Below are 27,315 nucleotides of genomic sequence, written 5' to 3' on the forward strand. Positions count from 1 at the left end.
GCAGGGGAGCGGCTGGAGAGAGCTGCATCGATTCACATTACCCACAGACATCTCACGAGGCAGCTTGCCTCGGGATCGCTCTTCCCCCTGAAATGTCGTGTTTTTCACCCCCTCCACCGTCTCCCTCAGTGCCCCTTTTAAGGTCACCTGGTTGTTGGAAGGATGGCAGTAAAACAAATCCCTGATAAGGCAGGCACAAATCCTTCCAAGGGTTGCCCTTAACTACGGCCAAAGGAAATGTCAAGCACAGCACCAAAAATTTTGTTTTGAAAAGCATCAAGACCCCTGCCCCTGCTCGCTGTGTCTGGGGAGGATTCAGCGATGCTGTAACTGCTCAGAGTCTCTCTCTTCAGTGACACGCATTGATCTCTGAACAAAACTCCCTCTAAACTAGAATTAAAATATTTCTGACCTGGGTAGGACAACATTGTCACAGCTCTGTGACATGACTGGCAAGCCTCCTCACCTGCACATCATCTCCAAGTGCATGGGCTGTTCAGCATCACTCCCGAACAGCATCTGGGAGTGCCATACACATGCCATAGCAATGCACCCAGACATCCCTGAGAGCACTGGAGAGGATTTGGATACTGAAAACACCCCCATGGCTTGGTGCTTCAGAAATCCTGCTACGTTAGCAGCCCAGAGTCTCCACTGAAAACCCACAGGAGTCTGCAGACAGCCTCTGTTTCAACTGCAGCCGGAGGAAGGAGCCTTTGTGCATCAGCAGGAAAACATCTGATTTAAATCTTCTTGTCAGGGAAGGGGAATGAGGCCTCACCTACTGCCCCAGGGCAGTGGGACAGAATTGCTAGCTTCCCTTGCCCAGGGCACACATTGTGCCTGCGTGTTTTGTGTCGGGGTGGCGCCAGGTGAGGTTTCCTTTCCCTGGGGAGTGGGATGGATCTGGCCAAACAGGAGACGTGGCCCCGCATGTGACGCCAGCATCGTGCTGGAGTTCAGCAGCATCGTTGCAGCTGGCAGATCTTGAGTCAATTAGATAAAACTATGGCTTTACAAAGTTTATGTTATTAAGCAGCTCTGTACTATGATGATAGTATCTATGGAAATGCAACCGAGACTTACCCAAGATGCCATCAGGGCGGCTATTCCAGCACCCGGCGCTGTGCTGGGCGATTCCACCTGGAAAGGGCTTTGGCTGCTCTGAAAAGCCCTGGTGTTCAGGTGATGCACACACCAAAAAGACTCAGGGATCAGTATGAAATAATATTTTTGGCTCCTGGTTCTAAAAATTCAAAATTCAGCATTGTCATCTTTGTACCACTAGAGCTTCATTCTCCAAAAGGAAGAGGGGAGGAACAAACCCACAGAAAATCCACCAATCTTTGAAAGAAATTAAAACACACTATTGTTAAAAAATATTTTTATAAATATAATCCTCTATTCATTGCACAAAAGGAATCACAAAATTTACTCATGGAAAAATACGATTTTACAGCTCGATTTATAAAAATGAGAAAAAGTGAATTCCAGTGTTAAGTTTTCTGTAAAACAGTAAATATCACACCATTGAATTACAGGAATGTAATGAAGAAATTATATGCCATTAAAAAAAAAATAAACTTGTTATCAATAATCACTTATGGGGAACAGACAATAAGTAGTTACTCCATGGACTTGCTTCTGCAAAGAAAGGTTAATACTCAAGCTCTCAAGAAGGTGCACACCTCCTATTAATAGCTTTTACAAAATAAAAATAGCACTGCTTCCCTGGCCTACAGCCCAGTGGATTTCTACCATTCTTCTCCAACAGATTTGTTAATAATTTCACCCTTCTTCCCATCCGCAGTCTCTCCCTGTACCAGTCACAATTTTTATACATTACAAAATATTTATTTCTCATTTGGCAAATGCTAAGTATTAAAGGGTTTAAAAGGAATGTCTGAGGAAAAAAAAATAAATATACAGTGCTAGAAAAACACAAACAACCCAGTCAGCTATGTTCACTGAGGAAAACACTGACGTTTTAACTGGGTTTTCATAAAATCCAGGATGAATTTGGGGGTGATCTATTAGAGACTTCCCAAAGGAACCCTATTTTTTGCTGTAAAGAACAGCTGCTCTCTGAGGAAAAAAAAAAAAAAAAAAGCTTGTTTAAGAGTGCAAATAACCCCCCCCTTTTTTTTTTTTTGTTTTAAAAAGTGTTTATTTCAAAAGGTGCTGGACCATTATTAAAAATAGTGTGCAGAAACACGAAAATACCAATGCCACAGTTATCTGTAAGGTAGGAACAAACTGTCACGTGTAAGAATAAGCTTATTCTCACATAGGTCAGTTTTTCCTTAAAACTTGTTCCCTCACCCCAAACACCCAAGACCCAGATTGAGGTTTACACGGCTACTTTTGTTTAAAGAAGAAAAATGCTGTTTAAATTTATGGACATACCAGACCTAAAACATCTTCCTCTGCACAGCTGTTTCAGCCACTGTGGTATATTTCGGAGCCAGTGTCTGCTAGCACTCGTCTACAAGAAGAGTTATTCCAGAAGAGTTATTGCAGTTAACTCCTCAGGCGCGTGCTCTTATTCCAGACCCCACTTACCCAGCAAGTCCTGCTCCAAGGAGCCTGCAGTGCTCGCCTTCCTCCTGCTCTCCCATGCCACCTTCTTCCCCTGCGATTTATTTTCACCCTTGGGTGTTTGTGCTGGTAGTTAAGCCTGCCTGCAACTGAGAAACAGGCAGCAGTGAACTTATTCATGAGCACACACGTAAAAATGGATAACCAGCCGTCCCCTCTGCCAGACGAGACCAGTTCAGGCACTCATTTCTCTTCTCCATGTGAGCTTTTGTGGCAGCCACACCACCACAAGCCCCATCCTTTCCCACGCAGTGACCCTGGGAGTACAGGCTGGATGGACCTGTCCACCTTGCTTCCCGTGCTGCCAGGCCACAGCAGCTACTTGCACCTTCATTTGCATCCTCATCACTAGGATTCAGATCCCCTGAGCAGGGGATTTGAGGCCAATGCCCAGCTGTCTAAAACAAAGTCCCCTTCCTTCCCCATCCTGCAGACTTGCAGGTCCGTGAAGGGTCACCAAGCCCAGCTCCTGAGGACCCTACTTAACCACAGGGGCCTGGAAGGGCGGCCAGGCCTGGCACCACCCCAGCCCACACAGCTCACTGCTGCTCCTTGGGGTCGGGGCGCCATCTCGTGTCAGCACTTCAGTCCCTGAGTCACCCCCAAGCCATCCAGCAGCTCCTTCTCTGTGGAAGCAGGTCCAGCATTCCCTGGAAGAAGGCAAAGATCCCTTTGGAAATAGCCTCTGCTCCTATGCAGCATCCTCGCTGCTGGGAGTCAGGACCACAGCCACGCTCCAGTTTCCTTCTGGGGCCACTCCATGTGAGCAGGTTTGTCGCCAAGCCTCCATGTGGATCATCAGCCCATGTTCTCCCATCTTGATTTCCTTTCTACAAGCTGCACTCTGGCATGCTGCGGCAACTTACCCATTAGAGAAGGTCACGGAGTACTTGGGGATATCATGAAAGCAGAGACAGCCTTTGTTTGTGGTAGGGAAAGTAAAAATTAGGATGGAAAGAGCAGGGTCTCTAGGTAGAACTGGATGTCTCCAACCCTGTGAGCAGCTGCACTATACATTTCTATAATCACTTAACCTTGTCCTGTCTACACAGAGATGCAGCATGTTAGTTCTGTGTGCCCAAAATAGATGTTCGGAGAAAATTCCCTCTCCTTGTAAGTCAGCGTCCTTGAGCTGAAACCCCAACACCACCATCCCTAAACACCGTAACTACCTTAATGTGTGCTGTCATGAGGGACACATGGGTAGTTTTTAAAGCTGCCTCCCACAGAAATTGTATAAGCCTCTGAATGGCACTGTGAGCTTCAGTTCTGTGGACAGAGAAAAATTGTTTCAGAGAATGAAACAAAAACAGAGGACAGTTAAGGAAAAGACCATTCCTGTGCTGGCTAAACACAAACAACTACCCTGAACAACAAGCTTTTCCCTCAGTAATTATTGCACTGCAGGCAAATAACAGCTTTGGGAACTGCCATATTCCTCAGCCTGCCCCCATTATTCTAACAGCCTAAGAAGCAGTGTGGTTTCCTTCTCCATCCCCCACGATACCAGCTATCCACTTAAGGAAAGCAGCAAATTACTGTGTGTAGGCTCAAACCCTGCTGCTTGGCAATTGGTGAAGACCCACGACTACAGCGAGCTCACAAATCGGTGTCAGCATTTAGGGGCCACAAGCCACAGAAGCTCCAAGAGAGCCCAGCCAAGGCCAGTGGCTGGTGGACACCACAACGGGCTGCACGGACAAGACTGCAGACCCACGTGCACATGAGACTCATTTTGCTGAGGCCAGGACTGTCCCAGGCAGAGCTGGGCAGAGGACGGAGATGTCATTACTGTCTTCGAACCTGAGAATCAAAAACCAACAACAAAAAAAGAATTGGCAGGTACTTAATATAACGAGTCTCCCGTTGTGCCTGCGAGGTAGTTCAACGTTAATTAAGTCCTGAGAGGGGAAACTGAGGCACTTCAAGGTGAGGTAATGTGTCCAAAGTCACAGTCTGAGTCTGGCAGAGCCAGCAATGCTGCCTGGACTCCTGCTTAGCTCTGCACACTGAGCCGAGCTCAAATGTCACCACAGGCCACCGATTTCCCAGAAGGTTAGAGGAGCCCGTCAGAGATAAAGCTGCTGCTGGCAACAGGAAAACATGGACGCTGTGTAGGAAAATCCAGGCAGACACGGAGGGCATCACCCAAGCAGAGCTTCATAATCCACATACCACACCAGCTGGCCAGAGCTGGGGCTGACACCCGAGATAGGCCACTTCCTTGGCTGCCGGCCCACCCTGCTGATCTGCGTGGTGATATCGTGCTTGCCCCTCCCCACAACCAGCACGAACACCTGCCTGGCTTTGTTGATGAGGGACAGGCTGAAGCTCATCCTTTGGTGAGGTTTGATGGGGCTTTCGGTCAGCACCACAGCCTGAGTCCCTTCCAGGCCGTCTTCAGAGTCGGGGAAGAGCGAGGCGGTGTGCCCGTCAGTGCCCAGCCCCAGCAGCACCAGGTCAAAGCTGGAATTGGCCACCAGGGCCGCGATCTCCTTGGCATAAAGCTCCGTGCCTCCATCCTCTTCCACGCAGAGCCGCTGGTTCAGGTGCACGGGCATGGGATGGACGTTGAAGTAAGGCACCCTGATGCTCTGCAGGAGGTGGCTGTGCAGGCTGAAGAAGTTGGACTCCGGGTCAGTGAGCGGGACGCAGCGCTCATCCACCAGCCAGATGTGGGTGTGCCTCCACGGGAAGGCATAATGGTGCCTTGCCAGCCGCTGGAATAGGGCCACGGGGCTTGAGCCACCAGACAAAGCCAGGTGGAACTGCCCAGAGCCTGCCACAGCCCTGTTTGCTGCCTTCTCAACATCAGAAGCCAGCTGGGAAATCAGGTCCTCGGACCACATTGAGACCAAGGGCCTTTGCCGAAATTTGGACTGGATTGTCTTGAAATCACTTGGCATCGACCTGTCGGGGTGCAGCAGTTCCACCGGCTCTGCCGCCGTGAACGCCAGCTCCCCGCTCACCATTTCAAAGTCCAAGAGGTTCTGGTTCTCCACCCCACCAGGGTAGAGGCGTGGGGGCTGGCGAGAAATGCTGTTCAGCAGCGGTGTCCAGAAGGCCCAGGAGGCCAGCAAGTTCTCGGTGGTGATGAAGAAGTCCTTCCTGCCATGGTATATGTTGGAAATAAGGACAGAATACGCATCTCTCTCCTTCACAGGGCTGTACACGTAGTAATCAGACAGCGGTTGTCCAAAAACATGCAGCTCTGGCTGACCTACAACTTCTCTCCAACTGCTTTTTGGCATGACAGGCCTGAAAAGGTTCCTGCTCACAAGCACTGCAGGGGTGTTGAGTGCGCCATGTCCGATGTAGAAGATGATCTGCTTGGCTTTACACTGGCTGTGCCCTGCATCCCGCAGCGTCTCGCTCTGCGTGCAGTAGGCCCGGTTCTTGAAGAGAACACGGACGTAACCTACCCGTTCATCCAGGGCTTTCCCAGAAGTGAGGAGGAAAGGGACCCCTTCCCAACGCAGGCTGTCACTCTGAACGAGCACACCTGAAACGACAAAGTGATCTTGGCCACCAAATTCAGCCTGGAGCCTGAACAGCAAGCAGATTTGAGGGGAGTTGTCACCTAGCCATCACTCTCCTTCTTTAGAAATCTTGGCATTCGCTGTGTCTCTTGCTCCACATTTTGCTCTTTCATGGCAGCACAGGACTAACTGCTCTTTAGCCACCCCGCTGTGCTTCCTCCCAGGTATCCTACTTGCTTAACCGCCTTTCATCTTGCAAGAAACCAGTTTCCAAGCATGAATATCATTCAGACAAAACCTTTGATGTTCAGAAAACACAGCAGGGCCAGAGATTGCCTTGTCATCTATCAACCACAGAGAACTCCCCATGCTTTATCCTCCAGATACAGAGAGCAACTCAACTTTATGAAAAGGTGAAGGAGTTTACAGGCCACTCCTGAAAATAGTGCACCGGCCTTAGCAAGAATAATGGGGCTTAACTCTTATGCAATGCTTTCCATCTGTAGGATCATTAATTACCAGACATGACACCAGCATTTTGTAACAGCTCCCAGCCACCGTGCTGATGGATGCCTGGAGACATCCCTGTGCCAGCAGTGAGGTCCAGCATCACGGAGTGAGGACTCCCATCTCCAGCTCTCCTTGGCTGTAGACTACTCCCCCTCACCAGGGCCCAGACCCAAAATCTCACCTGCGAAGGTTGGTGTCGTGCTGACGTAGTCCTGTCCCTTCTTCAGTTCCTCCTGCACGTGGCTGGCGTACGCCTGATACTGACCCAACACGGCACTGTGCTTCTCCAGGCCCCGCAAGGACCGGAGGGCCTGCAGCTTGCACTGCAAGACTTCTTCAGTCCTACTCAGGTTGGCCGGGAGCTCCATGGTCAGGAACATCAGGGCCTCGGTGAGGTGGTTCTGCAGCACATCCCGGATGACTCCGTACTGCTCGTAGAAGCTGGTGCGGCCTGCGGACCAAGAGGAGGTAAGAGACTGATAAAAGTGATGTGGTGTCCTTGCAGCCCTGCCCTCTGCTTGTGTCATGTGTGTGCTGAGGAGAAGACCAAATTGGTTTGCACTGCTCTTCTCTTCTCTTGGCCCAGCAGTTACTGTGAACCTATCAAGCCTCTCCCCTCCCTCCAGAAGGAGGGGAGAGAAAACTTTCCCCCCAGTTTTCTGTCATTGGGAGGCTCTGGCTGGGCCATGCCCTTGAAAGACAAAATTTTGTGCACAAAACCCTGCTGCTCTGCCTGCCTGACTTCTCACGCAGGGGTGTGTGTGTGTGGGGGAGGTGGACAATCCACTTATTAAGAAAGTGACTCAGAGATGCCTTTCTGTAGTCCAGCAGCAGCAGGCTGCACACTGCAGACTGCATCACGGCCGTAGGCTTCCCCGATTGATTGATACATTTATCTCCTTTGCTCTAATCCAAAGGCACATTCATTAGTGTAATCAATGCTGCAGACTTGCTGGGAGCCAGGCTGCAGCTGAAGCCACACAGGGGAAGGAAGACGTCAAATAAAAAATGACAAAGTTGTTCGGAGAGGGGAGGGCACAGGGAGCAGCTGGGACCATGCACAAACGGCACCGTTCCCCCCAGACCTCTCTGCAGTGTCTCCCTCTCCCAAAATCAGGTCCAGGCTGCCAAACCAAGGGTTACACAAAGCTTGGTAAAACTGCATTGATTGAGTTTGTGGTGGCTGGGGGCGGGAGTGGGAGGGAGGCAGGGAGAAGAGGAGGGTAAGGGAGTGGAGAAGCAGCCCTGATGTTGCAGAACTGAGGGCGCCTGACATCCCAAGAACTGCTGCGGGTGGCAGTCCAGCCCAAGTGCTTTATGCTGAGCACTGCAGAGCGCATGCTGCAGCATTGCAGGGAGAGATTGCAGCCGTGTCCTTCAGCAGGAGACCCATGCTAGCAATTCTGGGCTTGGATTTTTCTCTCTGCAAGGCTCTTAGTGCTTAGTGCTGAGAGGAAGGGAATGAAACTGGCCAACACACACACAAGGGAAGTGTAAGACAGTCCCTCTCCATTTCCAGGGAGCAGCATACCATCCACCTGCACTTTTTTGTTTCCACACCAGCTCAAGGACCACTTTCTTGTAATTTGTAAGCCTGCCAGTTCTCCCTCTCACCTATTCACCCCAGTTCTGTACGCTTGCTTCACCAACCTTTGGCATCCACAACCTCCTTCAGGACAATCTCCACTCTTTCCACATGATGTCGGTTCCAGATGGGATCCAGAAACTCCTGGTTCTGGTCTCGAAAAGGCAGGATATGGGCTACAGCCTGTGAAGGGAAAGTTCAAAAGATCCAACAAAAACTCATCATATTTCTACAGTACCTTCTCCTCACTTCCCCATCCAGCACTGGGATGTGGCCAGTGAGTGGCCACACTGGAGTGCTAGCAGGCATGCCACATAGCAGAGAGCAGAGTGGGTGAAAGAAGAAAAAAAATCTGCAGGAGCCCGTTATGATACACAGTGGAGTCTCCACTGACTGTACGTTAAAGGCCTTGCTGAAGTGCTTTGAGGTTTCACGTGAAAAAGGCTGAAATGCAAACTACAAGGCTCTCAGTTTATAACCCTCAAAAGACACGGGTCTGAGTCAGATTGTCCTGGGATTAACATGCAGCTCTGAAGTACTTAAACAGATCAGATCAGATGCTTACACTTCTAAAGCCATCTGTTTTCGGGGAGGGGAAAAAGGCAAGGAAGAAATCCCCCCCTCTTGGCAGAGATGCTCTCCTTGCAGCTGGACATGCACCTTTCTGAGTAAAACCTGGCCACGGTGCCACGGCTGGAACAGGCTGCTCTCAAAATGTGGTATTACGTTCCCCTAAGGCAAGGATGGCACGTCCTTGAATGCACTCCCTCTGGGACAATGCAGCTGCTGCATGTCCCGAGCTGCCCCTGCAGCAGCCAGGCCCCACACCCTGCCTGCAGTGCAGGACAGGAGGAAACCTTCTCCCCAGCATCCCACAAATCTCACTTCTCATCAGCTCTGTATCATATCACATTGAAAACCGCTTCCAGAAGCCACTGCTAGCAGAAAGGTCTGCGTGTGATGAGAGGGGAGAACGGTGAGAGGGAAAGGGCATTGCTTACTCAGCGAAATCAGAGCCCTGACCTTGGCAAGAAGACCAGATCAATCTGCACCTCTCCCTCGTGCACGCACACCACTCGTCCCTACACTCTGGCTTCCCTCGAGAGAGGAGAACCTTGTCACCAGCTGCACATCTCCCCTGCTCTGCAAGAGCACAGACAGCAGCACAGCACAGGGCATGAACAGCATGAGGCCCTGTAAGCTAACGGAGGCTTGGGACACAACCAGGAGCACTGCCTGAATTTGGGAACACCTCCATCAGATGCAGGGCTGACACCCAGCGCTCTCCCAGCCACCGAGTCCCTCAGCCTGGCAGGAGGCTGAGCACTGCGAGCTGCTTACCTGCTTGCCCAGGTAGTGGTCCACCCTGTACATCTCCTCTTCCCTGAAGAAGCTCGTCAGCTCTGCAGCCAGCTGCTGGGCCGACTCCAGGTCGTGGCCAAAAGGTTTCTCCAGCACCACACGCAGCCAGGCGCCCGGAGGGGGTCTGCAGCTGCTGTTGATGTGCCGGGCGATCTCCGTGTAGGCAAATGGAGGTACCGAGAAGTAGAATATTCTTCCAGCTTCCTTCAGGCCCTCCTGGCGAAGCAGCACCTCGATCTCCCTGTTGAGCACAGTGTAGTTCTCGGCGGTCTTCAGCTGGTGGTACTGGCTCAGCTTCAAGAATTGGTCCTTCAGCACAGCACATCTGTCCGGAGCCTCATCCGGGGGACAGGCGAGCTTCTTCAGCACGTCAAACATCAGCTTCTGTCCCGGTTCCAGAGCTGTCAGCGCAGCCCCATGGAAAGTGAAGCTGTGGCCACTGCTCACTTGGTCCATGTAGAGCTGGAAGAGGCCCTGCCACAAATACTTCTTGGCCAAATCACCTGTGGCTCCCAGCAAGACCACGGAGATGTGGCCCTGGGACATCTCGGCTGGCGATGGCAAGGCTCCCATGAAAAATATGGTACACAGCACTCTTCTCAGCATCTTGGGAGAGATGAGGCTCACCCAGTAACGCTACAGAGGGCAGGATTAAGAAAGAAAATCTGTCAATCCATGTTATAACGCTGCAAAACACAGCACAAGGTGCCTGCTCTCCCATGGCTCAAAACTGAGATTTCTGCCTGGATCCTCCACCCAACCACAATCCCTCTCCCCTCCATGATTTGAATCATGGTAGGCACGAGAGCTCTGGAGAAGACTGCAGCTGCCTTGTGCGAACCAGGAACTGGAAGACAGCTCGTGCTAAGGTCTTTCAGTAGCACAGGAATTGCTCCCAGGGCTGAGTTAATGAGGGGATGTCAATGTCTTTAGATTGTGAAACTGAAATCCATTTTAATGCAAATTTCAGAGCTGGCTACAATCAAACACGTGCTGGCAAATTCAGGCTGCTGCTTTCAGCAACCTCCCGTTTGGGACTTTGCTCAAGTGGTATTATGCTGTCTTGGCACTGCTTCATGTCAATATTGTCACAGCAGCTCAGAGACAAGCACGACCACTGGCAGTTTCAGCTCGCAGGCTCTTCTTCAATGCACTGCGCTCTAATGACTGGTGCGCACCACCCCTCCCATGAACACAGCTGAATTAGGTTCTAACAAGCTACCGGGAGACAAATGGCCTGATAAAACAACACAGGGGAAGGAGAAGTTTAGTCCTTAAAATCAAGTCTAGATGTGAGCCAGTCGAGATGCTGTCTCATGATGGTTTTGTATGCAGCCAGGAGACAATGCGGAGCTTGTGCTCTGCTGAGGAGAGCATGTGGGCACCCGCTCCCTGCTGCAGCCAGCACCAGCTGGTCTCCCTAGCCAAAAAGACCCTCTCCTTGTTCTTATTTAGCCTTGTTTCTCTAATCTGAAAGAAGGCTGTTTTTAAGAGTAATAACACACCTGGTTCTTATATCTAGAAACAGGGCAAAGATCACAGATCGCGAAAAATGATCCAGAATCTCCTGAACGGAGAAATGGTGCTGTCCGAGCTCTGACTGCTTCTCCCACTGGAAAGCTCCCAAAAAGTCACTAGTCCATCATCAACACTGAATCTAAACCAGTTAAAGGATGAAGATAATTTAAACCAAAGAAATCCTGAACATTTATCCCTACCTGCAGCTTGAACCAGTCATAACAACTCTTACGTTGCTCTCCCCAGCACTCACCTGAGTCACACAGGAGCTTTACAAAGGCTGCAGAGGCAAAAGTAGCTGCAAACTTGTCTTCTTCACAGCCCCGTGGGTTCAGATCTCTCTTCTCCTGTGACTGAGTGCACTGCAGAGTCACTGATCAATGGTCAGGTGAGCCAGATTTTGCAACCAAGATAAGGCAGGTTGTTCCCTTTCTGTAAATGAGAGTAAAGACCAAATTACAGCAGAGAAAATATTACTGCCTGTGCCAGCCACATCCGGCTCTTGGCCTATCCATGCTGCCTGTGCTGAAAGTTCTGGTTACTGTTTGTGAGCAGGCAAAATGTGGGAGCTTTGTGGCAACTCCTGACTCCTCTGCCATGCACCCCAGCACGGCTCCGTGCTGGAGTTTGGCCACCAAGACCCTGATGCATGTACCTGGCAGCAGCCCCGACCCCAGTCCCCAGCTTCCCAAGCCCACAGCCTCGACCCAGTGAGCAGGGGGTTGTTTTAATGAGCCCCCCTTGGGCAGCTGGATGGCACTCACATGCTGCTGCTCTCAAAGGTCAGTTTGCACTGGTGATTCCTGCTTTTTCCTTCCCCTTTTCCCACACGGGGATAGGGATGATGCCACAACAGCTGAGCACACCTGCAGCTCACCCTGTGCTGCTGATGGGTGAGAGGGCCTGGGTGATCCCACAGGGCACATCACCCTCTCGTGAGACTCCAGGATCCACTCCTTCCTCTGCAAAGCTCCACATCGTAGCTTGTCAATCTAATGCTCATCTCTGCCCAGCCCTGCCTCCTCGCTTTATTTAACCTCCGTGCACCCACTTACCAAACAGTGCTGGCGATTGCACGGGAGCAGAAGCAGGGCTCCCAAGCTTTCACCCGCATTAAAAATAATTATCATCTCAAGCACAGGTTTGGTTTTCTTTCCCCCACTATGGCACTACAGCACAGATGACCAGGTTTTCAGTGCAATAAGGTAATATTTACACTTGCTTAAGCAACCTTTGCTCCAGGAACCCGGGACATTGGGCACGCTGCCTGCTGGGCACAGGGGGCTGCAGGTGCCGAGATGCTGCAGAGACCCCAGCCGAGAGCAGGAGCCTCCCAGGGCAGGGCAGGATTTGGGCAGGCCGTTCTTTTCCACCTAGCCAAGGAAACGAGTGAATTAGCCAAGCGGCTCGCTGGCAAATCCAGCTACAGTCACATGCATTTCCAAGCCAACTCGAAACTGGTTTCACAACGCTCCCAGTTGCAAAACAGAGCGCCCAGGAGAAGCGCAGCAAACCCAGGGCTGTTTGTTTGCTGCCCTTGTAGCCCCTAATCGCCAGGATTCCTATTAAAAAGGATTATCCTTTACAGGTTTCCCAACCACAGAGAACTCCATCAGCTTCCAGGGGGGAGACCCCTGGGCCCTGTCCCTATAAAACACAGGGGGAGCATCACCCAGGGCATCCCCTGCAGCTGGCCAGGAGCAACTTTCAGCCCCCAATGCACAAGAAAGAGGAAAATCTCTCTTTTTTTGGTACCGCTGCGTCCCCCCTTATAAAAAAATAACCCAATTAAGAGATGCACGGCCAGACCTGGGGACCTCCTCGGCACCTTACTGGTGACCCCAGCAGTGGCAGCGGTGCTGGGGGCTTTACTGGGGTGCTCCCCCCTTTGGGGTACAGACACCCTGAGCCCCCCAGCGACCCTACAACCCCACTGCCAGCCCCAGGCTCGCCCCCCGCTGCCACCCCCGTGCTTTTTGGGGCACCCCACATCCACAACCCTGGCTCCGGGGGGGTGACACGGGGGGGGGAGGGGGACAAAGGGGGTGTAAAGGGACACGGGGGGGGGGGGGGCTGAGCCAGGCTCGCAGCCCCCCCTAACCAATAGAGGGCTCCCTCCGGTCCCGGAGGGTGGATCCAACCCGGTCCCAACACCGAGCCCCCCCTGGTGCCCGGGGAAGCCCAGCAAAAGCCGCCTGTTGCTGCCGCCCCCCCCCCCCCCCCCCCTCCGGGGCCGCCCCCCACTCACCTCCCGCCCCCCCCCGGGCAGCGAACGGGGCGCGGCGGCGGCGGCAAAACGGCTGCGGGCGGGCCCGGCACAGCCCCCAGCGCCCCGCCTCGGAGCCGCCCCCCGGAGCTTGTGGTTGGCGGCCGCTCCCTCCGCGTTGTATCGCGAGGGAGGGAGGGAAATGGTGGCGCCGAGAAGGGTTGGGGTGCTGGGAGGGTTTGGGGGCCTGGTGAGGATTTGGGGGTGCAGGAGGTCCCTGGAGAGGTTCCTGATGCACTCTGAGACCAGGAGTGTTAGGAACCAAAGGAAAACTTCTCTGTTTTCTCCAGTTGTGCTGGCTGGTCTAGTTATACATATACATACCTACATGTATCCAGATTTCACAGAATAGAATCACAGAATCATTAGGGTTGGAAAAGACCTCCAAGATCATCTGGTCCAACCATACCCCTGCTACCACTATCACCAAGTCCCCAAGCACCACGTCCAACCTTTCCTTGAACACCCCCAGGTTCGGTGACTCCACCACCTGCCCGGGCAACCCATCCCAATGCCTGACTGCTCTTTCTGACAGAAATGTCTCCTGTTTTCCAACTTGAACCTCCCCTGGCACAACTTGAGGACCTTCTAGTCTTATCATGGGTTATCTGTGAGAAGAGGCTGAGCCCGAGCTCCCCACAGCTTCCTTTCAGGTAGTTGCAGAGAGCAATGTGGTCTCTCCTGAGCCCCCTCCATACCAAACCCCCCAGTTCCGTCAGCCACCCCTCACAGGACTTGTGTCCCTGGCCCTTCTCCAGCTTCGTGGCCCTTCTCTGGACACACTCCAGGTCCTCGATGTCCTTCTGGTAGTGAGGGGCCCAAAGCTGAACCCACCACTGAGGTGCGGCCCCACCAGATCAGAGTACAGGGGGGCGATCACCTCCCTGGCCCTGCTGGCTGCACTATTCCTGACACAACCAGGATGCCGTCGGCCTTCTTGGCCACCTGGACACATTGCCAGGCACATGTTTACCTACAGACTACATTGCTTTGTGTCCTGAAATGCTCGTGACTGCAGTGTCCCACCTTCTGACCACAAGTGCACCCACACCTCCGTGTTTTCTGAACAAACAAAGGCTGTCATGGACCTCCTGGGGCATATTGCAGCTCAGCGTGGCAGTACTATTGGAAACATCAATTCTTGGAAAGGAGGAGAGGCAGGCAAAGAGGAGCCAAACTCTGCAAACTCAATGATCTTGGTGGTATTTTCCAACCCTAATGATTCGATGGTTAATGATTCTGTGTATATGCCCCAACCGAAGGGGCACACAGCAGAGAGCTCTTATAAACTGTCCTGGTGCAATGCAAGGCTTTCACGGGAGCTCAGCTCTTGTCTTCAGATTCACACAGGTGAACAACATCGTAGGGATCATTTCCCTACCTGGATCCACTTAAGCACATAAATTTTCCTGTTGCCTTTTTCACTCAAAAGTCTCAAATTATTTTATGAAAGTAGACACTCTGTACCGCAACTAATTTACAGGTGGGGAAACAGAGTCACATTGGCAGGACTGAGAACAGATCTTGACTATGTTGCTGCTCAGGCCAACAATCTGGCAGTTGTGTTACGTATAAGACAAACCTTGCTTTCTATTTGTGATACAACTGTGAATTATGTTTACATTATAACTTCTTGGTGCTATAGCCTTCTTTATCATCCTGTTCTGGAGGTTTGTCCATCCTTCTGCATGCGTGCCCAGTCCCATGAAGACCCTTTATAGTATTGCAAAGGTGTCGGAGTGGCAGAGTTAGCACCTAGGTTTGTCTGCAAGATGCAGGTCCAATTTGTGGATGAGGGAGACAGCAGCCTGCCCTGCTTCACGTTGTGTATTTATGATTCCCACCACGTCACTGATGCAGCTTTGCACTGGGTAGAGCCTGAAGGCGTCTAGCAGTGGCCCTGTTTCTGAAACCCAGCAGAAGGTGGATCACAGGCATAACTCAAGCGATGAAATTTCACAAATTAAACTTGGTGAGGGGGTAAATAACTCATCTGAAAGAGCCAGCTAGACAAAATAATCCAGCTCCAGAGATCTCCCCTTACCACTCTGTGCAATGCTACTACATGAAGCATTTAGCAAGAAGCTTAGGGGAATCAGTGCTACATCCCATAGCTGTGTGTTTAACCCAGTGAGGGCCTGATGACAAAGCTTGCTTAGCTTGCAGAAGCTAATCTGAGCCTGGGTATAGCAGACGGTGGGAAGAGGCAAATGGGAGTCCCCTTTCCAGTCTGCTTTCTGCCCTGGAAGAATAAAGAGGGGTGGCTACGTACTCTGGCAGAAATGATTGAAGTGCAAATCTCCCTGCTGCATATTTCTGGCACACTGAATGAGACGAACAGCTGAGGCCTTGGTCACTTGAGCCTGTTATTATTACAGATAGAGCTGGAAGCTGGGAGTAGTGACAGTTGTTTAACATCCTCTGTTGAGAGACCCTGTCTCTAACTAGTTACACGATGCCAAAGTTTAAGTATTGAAGCTGAAATTTTATGCGGGGGGTCTGCTTTATACAGTCCTTTTTTTTTTTTTTTTTTAGTCTGAAAAAAAAGCGGTGCAGCTATTTCTGAGCTGGAGGGCAAGATAAAATAGGTTTTTTGACCACGTTAAAAATACCTCAGCTGTTTCATTAAGGAACTCTAACATCTCATAATTTGGGGCAAGGAAGATTTTATCAGGATGATGGCTTGGTTCAGAATGTACTTTTGTCAGAAAAAGTGTGCTTTTGTCAGTGCCTTTTCAGATGTGCTCAGCTGCATGCTCCTTGAAGGGAAGTAGGTCCTGTGTGACAGCTGAGACATGTGATGCCAATAAAGAAATAAAAGGTTGTTAGCAAGGGATGGAGTATTAAGGAGCCGGATGTTGTACAAGCAAATAAAAGTTCTGTAGGGAAGGAGGTGTTGTGGAGGAGGAAGCATTAAGCTGAAAGGAGTGTTTTATTCAGTTGAGAAGGTCATACCTATGCACTGTAGGTAAAGGCTGTGTTTTAGTACAGCATTTGAAAGTGGCTTTTTATTTAGGAGTGGGGAAAATAATTTAAAATGAGACTTCAATATACTGGGGCTTTGTTTTTTGGCCAGTTTCAAGATGCAGAGAAGAAAACCTGTTTTAGCATGGTGTGGGTGCTGCTGTGTAGAGCTAAGGCATCCTTCAGTACAACAAGCTCGTGGTGCTGTCATCTGGAAATAGACTTGAAATCTGCCCCATTGATTAACTTCTGCAAAAATGCCTACTGCTGGTGACCTACTGACATGGCTATAAATGATTGAGTAATTTCTGGAGATGCTTTATCCTCCCTCAGTTCCTCTTCCCACAGCAGGAGCCCTGCTTGGTCATGCTGCTGCAGAGCCTGGTGCAGCCTCGTCCCCCTTAGGGCTGGGGGTGCTGAGCTTCAGGAAAGCTCAGAAGTTCTGGACCATCGAGCTCCTATGATTTTGAGAAAGGCAGTTAATGGCTGCTGTGAAGCAATAAAGAGCAGCTGTGTAGCAGCTGGGGTTCTTATTAGAAAATAAAATCAAACTGGCTTCTGGAAAACCAGATTTAAGGTAAAAATCATAACAGCAGCTCCCTAACTGGTGTGGGAAAGAGTAAGAGAAAAGAGGTTTGTTACGGCTACAGGGGCAGGTCAGCGACTTCCCTGCTTCGTGAGTCCTGGAGCTGCACTTGCTCTTGGAGTTGGCATGGGATTAAACGTGCTGACTGAAAGCCTTGGATGTCCCTGAGAAAGAGAAATCCCCAAATTCTGCTTTAAGAAGAAGTTTGGATGGAAATGTTTGATATTAATCAAAGCTATGCTCAGAGGCTGGAGGGCTGCTCTAGTGCTGCTCCCAGGAGCCCTGTTGCAGCGAGGGCAGGTGATGTTCCCAAAGACCTCGCTGCTCTGTGTCCTGCCTGGAGAGCTTGGCTCCTAAAGAGCTTATAATCAAATAAAGCTGAGACACTCCAAGGTGAAAGAGCATTAGAGTAATACTGCCTCCTAACAGCTCCTGTTTCTATTGCTTGTCTGCTTTCCTTTTTTAACTGTGGCTTTTAAGCCGTAGAAATCATGCCCAGTGCATGGCTCACAGGTGTGCTGCTTGAGTGGGGCAGGGAAGCGCCTTAACACTGCTGGCTTGCTGCGAGGCTTGAGTAAATGGCATTACTAGCTAATGCAATTACCTCGCTGCCGCTGTCCCCGAGCAGTCGTGGGGATAAAATACGATTTAATGCCCCTCTGTAAGCCTCTGTCACGGAGACTGGGCGAGTCCCCCAGCAGCGATGCTGCACTGCTGCAGCGAAGATGCGGTCTGCATCCCTCAGCAGCCAGGGTGCAACTGCAACGGGAGTGCTCCGCAGCAGCCGTGGCAAGGGGAAAGGAGTCAGGGGTGGGGATGGGGAGAGCTCATCCCCACCAAATGCTCTAAGTGAGTTGGAAGCGAGCTGATCGATCAATCAAGCTGTGCCTACTTGCTGCCTTTTGTTCTGACAAAGCGATGCTCTCATCACCTTGGCCATCAGATGAAAAAGTGCTGGCAGCTTCCCCAGGGATCCCTGCGCTGGGACGAGCTGCCTTCAGTCCCACGCTTGGTCTTGAGCTAATGAGGAGGGAAATTGGGATCTGAATTTGTAGCCTAAACATGTTTGTTGTTGGTTTTTTTTTTTTTTTTTTTTTTCATTGTAACATAGGCGAGTATTAACTTCCTCTTGTGCATGAGGGCAGAGGAAGTGAGGCAGTTTCACTTAGAGCTCTCAGTAGTAGACAACTTCCTCTGTGGCTCCCGAGGATGTGTTTGTGCTTCAACTAAAGGACTGCCTTTTAATCTGCTGTCCGAGCCAAAAAAAAATATCTTACAGTAACTACGGATTCCCATTCTTGCAGGCATCAAAGGTGAAAATGGACTAAAGTCTGTCTGCTAAAATGAACAAAGGAAGTTTAGTGATGAAATGTTTCCCTCCTGTCTGTGCTAGGTGGTAAGAGTAAACATCTTTCCTTGTGATTCAGAGCCCCAGTGGTTTGGGGTCTGTATCCTAATGGGTGAATATACTTCAGAAAGAAGCACTGAGTCTGCTGTCCCTGAGAGCTTCTGGGGTGCTTCCTGAAACTCCGAACCTCTGAAGACCTGGCTGTGCCGTGGCAATGCTTTGTCTGCTGTCTGCTGGTGTTCTCCAGCCTTGTCAGGGCTGAGTGGCAGAGAAATGAGACGTCGTGGCTTGTGATGTAAAACACAGACAGATAACTGGCACATAGAGCATTGTAATCATCGGGCTGCCAAATATCCCCCAGATGTACTTGGTTAGGGTTTAATAGTTAAGGTAACTGAAGCAAATATTGAATGGTTGATAAAGACTTACACATTGACCTTCTGAAATCAGTATTGGATACAATTGTGCTGGTTAACAGTTTCCTGACTAATTAGTATTCAGCATTGTTTCAGATTTAAGAAAAATAAATCACAAAAGGAGTAGACTGTAAGTAGCACGTCTCTTATGAGAAGAAACCTCTGACTGCATGGAGGCTTCCTAGTCTGGGGAGAGCTTAGCACAGCCCAACACTTACAGCAGTGTCCCCTCTTGTGTTGATTTCTTACTGAGTGACACAGGCCAAGGCAAGAAAACCCTGCTATCTATGAACTACTTTTATGGTCTAATACAAGTAGTGGCCCAGGCAGCATCTGATAGCACAGTACAGCAGGGGAGCTGTGCTGCACTGCATGTCAAAATGCTGATCAGCCCAGCACTGCTGCACTCAGAAGAGCTGAGCTGCAGGAATACGGCTGAGGAAAGCCAAAGGTTGTCTCTGAGTATCTGAAAGCTGCATGGGAAAGCAAAGTCTAAAAGATACCCCTATGCTCTTATCTGAATGCAACATTAAGAGTAGATGGAGATTGATAAAGTTGAACAGCAAAATCCTTCTTGATTATGACATCTTTGTCCTCCTGTAATGAAGTGAAATGCACCAAAACGCACTGCCATGGTTCTATTAATGGGCTGTGTTGCAGCAGAAAATTGGTGCAGGGTTTGGGATGATGTATGCTGTTTGGTGCACTCCTTGGCATCTTGCAATTGGAGCTTTATTTCATTAGAGCTGTGCTTTCTCCCATCTTATCCACTACAGATTAACTATGTGTTTCTGGCTTGCAGAGTGAGTGGCCTTGAAGTATTGTGAAATGCTTCAGTAAATCAATACTTTCAAAGCCTTGGCAGTGCCATGTAAAATTTCAGTAAAAGAGTCAGAGAGTCAGGGGAGGCTCTTGCTGCTGGTTTGAGCTTTCTCTTGGGTGTTTCTGAAGGCCTTCCCTGGGCTTCTTTACACTCAGGATCTCCTCCCTGTTAATGCCAACTCTGCCATGCGGTAGTAAATACTGACAGCAAGGCATAGGTAACTACAAACACCAGGCTGAGTACTCAGCATTTTCTCTTTGCCCTTCTGCTGGAAACCCAGGAGAACTGAGCACGTTGCTTTATGCTGCAGGTATAAGAAGTGGAGTAGGACCCAGTCCCTGAATCCTAAGGCTCAATGACTCCCAGTGTGCTGGATGTGAATCTCCATCTGCATGCAGGACATCTCACAGGTACCCTTTGCTTCTGGGTTATGCAACTGATAGGCAGGTGTAAGTGGCCCAGTCCAAAACTAATCTCCAAATGGAAGAGCAGTGGTGGTGAAAAGGAAGGGAAAGGCTTTTCAGTCAGTGCCAGGACTCTTTTGGATGCAGATAATCAGCGTATCTGAAAACTTGATCCAAAAGCTTTCAAGGGTGGTATCAAAAGGCAACAATATATTTAGTTTGACCCTGATGTACACTTGGCATTCTGCTATGGTACATTGGAGTATGTGGATGAAAAATTAACATGTTTCAAAACTATCGGTCTGCAACCGTTGGTTCCAGGGCCAGCTTGCTGTAGGGCTCGTGCCCACGTATTACAAATACCGCCTGGTTTGGTTGTGTCCCCCAGAAATATCCCGCAATAACCTTGAGCTTGCATTTTCTCCGTCTCGCTTAAGAGAGTCTGGGACAGCAGAACCAGAAATCACTACAACTGGTACCTCCAGGATGCAAAGTGAAGTCTCTTCTCTGGACACTGTTTCTTTTGAGCTACGGGGTTGACTTTCCCATCCAAGCAACAGAGGAGAATGGAGCAATGCAATGAAAACAGGGGGCTGGATCTGCTGTGAAGCAGGGCTCTGCACAGCTGCATTGGATGTACCCCTCTCCTGGCTTCATCAGCGGAGTAGTTGAGGGAGGAACTGCAATCTGTCAAAGCAATAAGAGGCAGGGATTTAAATGCCTCCTGTACACAGGGCAAAAACCTTTCCTGGGCCTGAGCTGGCTGAAGGCAGCGTGGCATTGCTGAAGTTAGTGGTGGGTCTTTGGATCAGGCTTTGCACTGTCCTGTGTCTCAGGAAGGAGATTAGACTAGTTTAACATTTGTGTAAGGTGTGTGCTTTTTTTCCCAGTGCAATACCACGGAGAATGAGATTTCTCCCTGTGTTTTGACATCTCCTGTCCTTACTGATCCCAGTTCAGGTGTGTTCTCCCTGCATCTCCCCAGCATGTGTTTGCCTGAGCAGGCGTGCTGACTCCTGAGCAAGTTCCAGCCTGCCCCCCCCAAATTTAGGCTGGCTTAGGTGGGAGCAGAGCCTGTTAGAGAGGCTTCTGCAGATGTCTGACTTGCTTTTCATTCCTTCCCTTGCTAAGAGCAACATCACCAGGTGAGAAAACCCAGCAGGCAATCAAACGGCTCAGCCTCCACCTTGTCGGGAAACAAGGCTGCGCCGAGAGCGAGCGCTTGCTTTTTAGCCACAATCCTATAGGATCAGGGTTCTTGCAGTGTCAGGGATTTAAGATTTTTGAACTCCCCATCCCCCCCCCCCCCTTTTTTTTTTTCCCCTGCCTGTCTGAGCAGCTCTGGGCTCCCCCGGCATCACTTCAGCGCAAGGACCCGTCTGACACTACTTATGCCAGGTCCTGCCTCCCGCGCAGGAGAAGCAGTCTGCAACTTTTGCTGCTCCAGGCAGCACTTCATCTCTGAGCAAGCAGAGCTCTGCAGAGTGGATTTGGGGTAAGAGAGGCAACTTCTGAGGGAGGGAGGGTTTCCTAGCCGGCTTTAATGGAAGCTTGTTCTCTGCATGCTTTTTTTTTTTTTTTAGGAAGGAGGCATTTTAAGGGGAGGCTGTGGTCCTTCCCCCCACCTCCCCCCTCCACCCGCAGGGTTGTCTTTTATAATTGATAAAAGATGAAAAGGAGTCCAACTTATGGTGGGGGATTTGCTAATTAAACTTCATCCAGTTTGTGTCCTTCCTGCCTTTTTCATTCTCCCTGGGACCTGCATGAGGGAGGCTGAACCAGAACCAAGTCTTTTTTTTTTTTTCTGAGCTGTTTTTTTAAAACGATACCGAGAAGGGGGAGGAGGGGGGCAAAAAAAGGCAAACCCACCCCCCTGAAACGACTCGTCGGGAGCTGCGTTTTTGCATCCTCCCTCCCGAAAGCTGTTCCAGGCAGGTGCTGGGCTCTGGTGCCGCCGGGCTGGTGCAGTTGTGCTGCAGTCCGAGCCCTGTGCTGAGCTGCAGAGCCTTTGCAGGAGCGCATCAGGACGCGCCGACCTGCTGCTGCTGCTGCTGCTGGTGCAGTGCCTCGGCAAGGGAAACTTCTGCAGCCCCCCCTCCGGCACCTCCACCCCTCTCAGCTCTCCCCAACCCCCCCCCGACACCCCACCATCACCTCCCCCAGCCCTTTGGGGGAGCATCCCGGGGAGGCCGGCTGGAGAAACGCGACCCTGCGGCTTTAACGGCGCTGCGCTCTCCGCTTTTAGCCTCCTGCGGAGCCCGGCCTCGACCGCGGCCTCCCCGGCCTCAACGGGGGCTTCCCCCGGCCTCTTTGGGGGGGTTTTGGGGGTGTCCGAGCTCGGGCCTCCCCTCCCCGCAGGCTCCCCCTCGGTTCCCCCTGCGCGCCCCCGGGGTGCGCGCTCCCGAGCCCGCGGGCGCTATCGCCTTCCCACGGCCTCCCGGAGTCCAACGGGGGATGCTCAGCGCAGCCTTTGCTCTCCCTACCCGAGCACAAGTTGTGTTTTTATCTTTTTTTATTTTTATTTTTATTTTTTTTGGAGGCCCCAACACCGCTTGTTAGCGGTGCGGGGCGTGATTGCGCAGCCGCGAAGCACAAAAATTCACCTGGATGCGAATGCTTGGTGGCAACTTGGGGTTTCCGTACATAAAAACACAGGTTTTTAACCGAAATGTGCCTTCCTGCCCACTCCGCGGGCTTGGTAACCGAATGAATGAATGGGGCAAGGGGGAAAAACTGCAGTTTGTGCAATTGCTGAATCTGTTGAAATAGTGGTGAAGTCAGCGGGGCTGAAGTCCCTGTAGGTCTGGATTTCAGCTCATACCCCACACTGGGGGAAGCTGCTCAGCCCGAGTCAGATCCTTGCTGCTGCTGGATGACATTAGCTGGGTCTGGAATGACCAAATATTTGACTTCCCCCTTTTTTTTGCGATGTCTCCTGACGACAGGAGGGGTGTTCTTGTCCCCGCTGGGGCAGAGGCAATTACTGGTGTCTGCGGTTGTGTTTGAGTAGTAGTGCATGTTTATGTTGATTAGATCTATAACTGGGGTGGGATTTTTATCTTGTGCTTGCACAAGGACTGGGAAAAGTCAGCCAGATCAGTAGGAAAGGTGAGCGTTGCCCTCGTCGCAGAGGAGGGAAGCTGGGACCAGAGCTCGAACTCTCAAGGTCACGCAACGCAAGCCGGTGGTAGAGGCGAGCCCCTCAGCACCCTCAGCTGCAGAGGCTTTTTTATCTTCAATGAAACCGGCAGATCTTCCATCAGAGCTCTCTGGCCTCGGTCCTGAAGACCCAAGAAGAGTCAGAGATGACGTAAGGACCAAGCCTTTAACTTTGCATGATGTAAATCAAGCGCTAAAGTAACTGAAAGCCTCAAATGGCTGCGATGCAGGCACTTTTTGCACCCTGCTAAGACTGTTACTCCTGTTTTCCTTATGTCATCACATTAATGAGCAAAGATACTTCAATTCATTTGCAAAGTACTTAGGCATAAGTTTGGCATTTATAAAGGACCACTTGAATTGGTAGAATGAGACCAAAATCAAAATAACCGAGCTAACATCAGGCTTGGTGTAAATTGCCAAGGGATAAGGAGTGATGGGGTGTTCCAAAATATGGGCACTGAGAGGGCATCTGTCATAAAATCAGATCATTCTCTGCCTTTAAAACTGCTACTTAAAAAACAGTGAAGTGCTCTGGAATTGAACAGGAGAACAGGCTTCACTGGAGTTGGTACAAGTGACAAAAGCATGAGAACTGTAGACACGCAGCTAAATTTTCTGGAATTTGGCTTTTTGGAAGTCAGTATGAGAGCCTATTGGAAGGGCTTGCATTGATTCCTTGCAAACTTAGCATGATGACTGTACCAGATATAGAGAATAATGATCATAGGGGACAAAAATGAGCCAAATTGAGGCTTGTGCCTTTCAAGTAGGAGTCCCTGTTCTGAAGTGCCATCCTACTGGGGCTTCTATTCAGGTGAAGTGTAACTGATTGCGTACTGCCAAAAGCAAGGTAAGAGCAAAAACCCTTCAGTGCTGAGCAGTGGGAGGAGAAGTTGCAAAAGGTGAACCAAGAGGAGGGGAAAGGAAGGGGGGTGTGCTTGATGCTCTGCCCTACTACATCCTATGCTGCTCCAGCAGCTTTTGCTTTACCTGCCTGGGGAGGGATCCTCAGCACACAGTAAGTCTTAGCTGGAGCTCGCAGCACCTCGATCACCACCCTAGACTTATGCTGGGTTGCTGTAGGCATAGCACAGGATAGATACCTAAAAAGAATGACTATAACAAGTCAGTGTAGTGAAAACCTGACTCGGTACCTACATTGTGCTTCTGGAAATCTGAACTCAGCTGCAGCTAGTGAAAGACTGCTGTGGTTGATTTCCTCCTTCAATGCTGTCTCTCTTCTGGAAAGCAACTCTGTGTTTTTGACTGCCATATTGTTGCCAGAGTGGGTTTTAGCATTTTGGGCTGCCTGGGGTATTTGCCACTGCTAGAGGTGTCTTTATAGGAGCATAAAGTGTTTTGAGAAAGTACTGGCATTATAAAATGGAAGGAAGATTATTCCCAGTGCCTGCTCTTAGGGCTCATGAGCTTGCATAAAGATCTGTCGTACCAAATTCTTTGTGGTTAAGGCCAGCATTGCTACCAGAGCATCAGATTGCTCTGCTCTACTACATGCTTAATGAGTGGGACTGAAACGGTGGTTTGCTTGTGGATACCAATCCCCCATTATCTGTTTGCAGTGGCTGGTATCACAATAGTTAAAGACTGAGTCAAATGACAGCAGGTATTTTTGGAGGAGAAGGTCATGGGTTCTGAGTGGTGCCCCACTGCAGAAAGCACACATCCTTTAAATAATTGGAAATGTCTACAGTTTAACTCTTGCTCTTGATGGTGCTGTGAAGTCAAATCAAATGTAGCATAGTGCAAATGTTGCTTATTTCCTAGCTGTGTGTGCTTCTTCCCCCAGGCCCCCTAATTAATGATATACTTCCCGGGTATTGTGTGGCACTGCAGCAAACTTGCCGTAAATTATTGCCTTCCAAGAGGTCTGGGTTGGAGCAAAGAAATAGAAGTGTTGTGCGGAAGGGCCCGCTCTGTTTTACAAAGGGGGATTTAAAAATCGCTGCTGGACCCCAACTGGAGAGCCACTGGGAATGCTGGTTTCAGTGGGGAATATGGGAGATGCACTTGCCCTTCCCGAATAACTGTGTCAAGCACTTAGCACTTCTGCCCATTTTCCCACTGACCTGAAAGGCTTGGAGTGGGGCAAGGGAGAGAGGCTGCTGCTTGCAAAACCTCTGCAGATTCATCCAGTTGGCTCTTGCACTGCAGAACCCGGAGCGATGGGGAATGCAGGGGGCGGAGGGAAGTGTTGGCTGTCTCCGTTGTGCAATGTGATGCACCAGTGTATTAAAAAGCCTTACCAGCTGCTGTAAATTGCTTTCTGCCCATCCCCATCTGACATGTGAACACAAGAATTCCCATGTGCCAGGAATCTTAATGGTTTTTCCTCTACTTCTGTGCCTGGGCATAAATGTCCTTAAGATGCAATTTTTCCAGCTAAACCCTTAGAATTTCTAATTATGCTACGAGATCAGAGCTGCAGCAGGCTTGCCATTCGGCTGCCCTCCTTGTGCCTTTCCCCTGCTTTTCAGACAACTGATCTTTTGAGAAGGAAGAGTCCCTGCTGCTGAGTGAGCAAGAACTGAAATTTGGCAAATCTAAATGGGTTTGAATTTGCATCAATATTCTGCTGCAAGTAACTGTTTATAAACTGAGGGCAAAGCTTACCTCATCTTAAAAGCTTACGTGTGATGAACAGAAAGTACTCTGTTCTCGTCTTAGAGATCAAAATTGAGAAAGGTTGTGCTTATTGAAGATGCCCTTCATTTGGCTCAGCAGTGTTTGTGTTGAATCCTGGGGGGGGGGGGGGGGAAAGGTCCTGCCCCATAAAACTCGGTTGAGAGCAGAATATATTCAAGAGGAGCATGGATTTGGCCTTGAATGAGCTGTTGACCTTGAATTGTTGGTGAAAAATTTGAGGCCTAAAATACACGGAATGTAATTTAGCACCAGTCAGAACTTGTCGATATCTTTTTTAAAAGATGGGGAGTCAGCTGATTAAATGCACTTTGATTAAACGGGGGGGATTAACTGGAGAGACATCTTCAGCTGTGAAGGTCACTGTCAGAACAGGGGGAAAGTTGCTGGTTGGGGTCATCCCCAAAGTGCTGCTTTGGCTCGTGTGGAGCTGCCAGGCTCAGAAATGCTTCCTCACACATCCCTGCTCCCAGGGGATGCCCGACTGCAACTTTACACATAGTGCTGAACACACTTCTTTGGGTAGAAGTCACTGCTGTGCTACTGCAGCAGTGCTGTCAGCAGCGGGGCATGCAGCAAGAGCCTGTGTCTCCTTCGTGCAGCGTCTGGAGGTGCTCGCTGTGCTTCAGAGCAACCTTTGGGTGGCTCCAGGCAAAGAGGGGCTTGGGGCAAATGTCCTTGAGCTGGAGGGCAGGAGGAGGCTGGGCACTGAGACCTCTCCCTGGATTAACCTGGGTTGTGCACAAGCTTGTAAGTTAGAGCAGCGGGTTGCAGCCTTGAGGGGATGGACCTGGGGCTGAATTTCAGGACGTGATCCTAGCTTGAGGCCTTCTTACAGAGCCAGTAAAATCAGCATCCCTCAGGGCAAAAGTGCTCTGCAGAGAAGCTGCGTAAATGAGGTTACGGCATGCTGAGGGTAAAACCGAGCAGGATCCTTGTGTACACCTGGTTTAAAGGAGTTTAAAGGAGGGGTGGTGCAAATGAGACCAGCTCCTCCTCAGAGGCTCGGTCCTATGGACAGGCGAGGCAGTCTGTCAGTCTCCAGTTACCCAATATCAGCTCCAGGGCCCTGGGTAGCTGGGGGAGAAGCGGAGAGGAGGGAGCACTTGGTGGTTTGCTGGCAAGTCACCCGCTCTTTGATGCACTGCAGCAAAAGCCCTATCTGAAAACTCTTCAGCGAAGGACATTGCAGGGAAGGGAGGGGGGGGGGACGGGACTGAAAGATGCTGCTGCCAGCACTGTGACAGCCAACCCCTGTCCTCTGCTCCCCTCGCAGTCATTTAGCAATTGAGTTGGCCAAGCCCGTTGCCCTGTGTCTGAGCAGGATGCAGTGTCCTTTCCCTGGATGTCCTTCAACTGCAACGAGGGATGGTCCTGCCTGTAGGCATGTCCCGGGGGCTTTATTTTCACCCTTCGGGTAACAGCCGGGATGAGGAAGCAGCAAGGCTCCAGGAGGTGAGCTGAACTTGGGGGACGAGCCGCCACCACTGCAGCATCTGCTCCGCAACTGCCTGAGCCAGGATGCTACGAGGTTCTGGGGACTGAAGTGACGGATGTGGCGCGTTACGTAGCAGCAGGGCTGGTGGAGAATGAGCGTGGAGCAGGGGAACGGAGAACTGCTGATGCAGTGCAG

General features: G+C 50.5%; 1 protein-coding gene and 2 long non-coding RNA genes across 4 annotated transcripts; 2 read left to right on the forward strand and 1 right to left on the reverse strand.

The window, feature by feature from the left end:
* Positions 1–1,367: 1,367 nt before the first annotated feature.
* Positions 1,368–13,429, reverse strand: H6PD (hexose-6-phosphate dehydrogenase/glucose 1-dehydrogenase). Of its 2 annotated transcripts, none has more exons than XM_068658979.1 (6): positions 13,301–13,429; positions 11,306–11,484; positions 9,514–10,170; positions 8,238–8,355; positions 6,769–7,038; positions 1,368–6,100 (listed from the first exon to the last, which is right to left on the reverse strand). In XM_068658979.1, exons 3-6 carry the CDS (start codon positions 10,138–10,140, stop codon positions 4,743–4,745), a joined length of 2,373 nt encoding a protein of 790 aa, XP_068515080.1. In that variant the 5' UTR covers positions 10,141–10,170; positions 11,306–11,484; positions 13,301–13,429; the 3' UTR covers positions 1,368–4,742. The 2 variants fall into 2 exon arrangements, with proteins under 2 accessions (XP_068515080.1, XP_068515079.1); XM_068658978.1 differs by lacking the exon at positions 13,301–13,429 and adding an exon at positions 12,108–12,262.
* A 2,758-nt stretch (positions 13,430–16,187) lies between these two features.
* Positions 16,188–18,827, forward strand: LOC137843513 (uncharacterized). Its single transcript, XR_011089561.1, has 2 exons — positions 16,188–18,264; positions 18,344–18,827. It is a non-coding gene; the product is annotated as an uncharacterized lncRNA (long non-coding RNA).
* A 1,268-nt stretch (positions 18,828–20,095) lies between these two features.
* On the forward strand, positions 20,096–21,638 carry LOC137843512 (uncharacterized). Its single transcript, XR_011089560.1, has 4 exons — positions 20,096–20,729; positions 20,815–21,004; positions 21,199–21,354; positions 21,443–21,638. It is a non-coding gene; the product is annotated as an uncharacterized lncRNA (long non-coding RNA).
* The last annotated feature ends 5,677 nt before the right edge of the window (positions 21,639–27,315 follow it).

This window comes from Anas acuta, chromosome 22, assembly GCF_963932015.1.
Source record: "Anas acuta chromosome 22, bAnaAcu1.1, whole genome shotgun sequence".
NCBI lineage: Eukaryota > Metazoa > Chordata > Aves > Anseriformes > Anatidae > Anas > Anas acuta.

Excerpts from the sequence above, each read along its gene's own strand:
- H6PD (XM_068658979.1), bottom strand. The coding sequence starts at position 10,140 with ATGCTGAGAAGAGTGCTGTGTACCATATTTTTCATGGGAGCCTTGCCA. Across the intron at positions 8,356-9,513 it reads ACCACTACCTGGGCAAGCAG|GCTGTAGCCCATATCCTGCC; the intron begins GTAAGCAGCTCG and ends TTCCCTTCACAG. Across the intron at positions 7,039-8,237 it reads GGAGGTTGTGGATGCCAAAG|GCCGCACCAGCTTCTACGAG; the intron begins GTTGGTGAAGCA and ends CTTGGTCCGCAG.